Source organism: Octopus bimaculoides, chromosome 30, assembly GCF_001194135.2.
Source record: "Octopus bimaculoides isolate UCB-OBI-ISO-001 chromosome 30, ASM119413v2, whole genome shotgun sequence".
Taxonomy (NCBI): Eukaryota; Metazoa; Mollusca; class Cephalopoda; order Octopoda; family Octopodidae; genus Octopus; species Octopus bimaculoides.
Genome location: NC_069010.1, coordinates 4,852,033 through 4,852,594, shown reverse-complemented (window position 1 = coordinate 4,852,594; position 562 = coordinate 4,852,033). Strand labels below are relative to the sequence as shown.

Below are 562 nucleotides of genomic sequence, written 5' to 3'. Positions count from 1 at the left end.
AAACAAAGCTCAATATTTCTCTAGCCATCGCTCATCGTCTCTTTTTAACCAAATCCAGTGGCTAGCCTTCTCCGCTGTATTTTGGATATCGGTAATGGTGGTATTTACCTTCCGATGAGTTAGGCCTAACGATAACAGCAGTCGTCTCACAATCTCGTTAAAGAAGCATTGCATTTGACCGGGTGATCTCTGAGCTAAATGGTTAAATCTATTGGTCAGTTAATGAATGAATTTTGATTTTAATCTTTGTAACTTTATTTTTTTTTTCGTCTTTGTATTACAGGAGCTGTCCCCAGTGCCGTATATCATCGAATTTCGTGACACCCAGTAACGTGTGGGTGGAAGATAAAGAACAGAAAGATAAAATTATCAATGACTACAAAGAGAAAATGAGGTAAGACAGTGTCCTGCGGCGCGGCGTGGGTGGATGGGCAGTTGGAATGTTGTGGCTGGAGGGTGTGGGAGTGGGTGGAGTATGACGGGTGGGCTTGAAAGGACTGTGTGTGGTGGGGGTATGGTTGGTGGGTGGGTGCAGTGGGGGTGTGTGGTGTGGTGGGTGGAC

The 562-nt window shown here is 45.2% G+C and overlaps 1 protein-coding gene across 1 annotated transcript in view; it reads left to right on the top strand.

Annotated features, from left to right (window-relative positions):
- The window catches only part of LOC106878785 (serine-aspartate repeat-containing protein F-like), a 15,203-nt gene that overhangs the window by 12,916 nt on the left and 1,725 nt on the right, over positions 1–562 (top strand). The window contains exon 2 of the mRNA XM_014928121.2: positions 284–394. Within this exon, the coding sequence (XP_014783607.2) occupies positions 284–394 (111 nt within the window). The remainder of the gene's footprint in view (positions 1–283; positions 395–562) is intronic.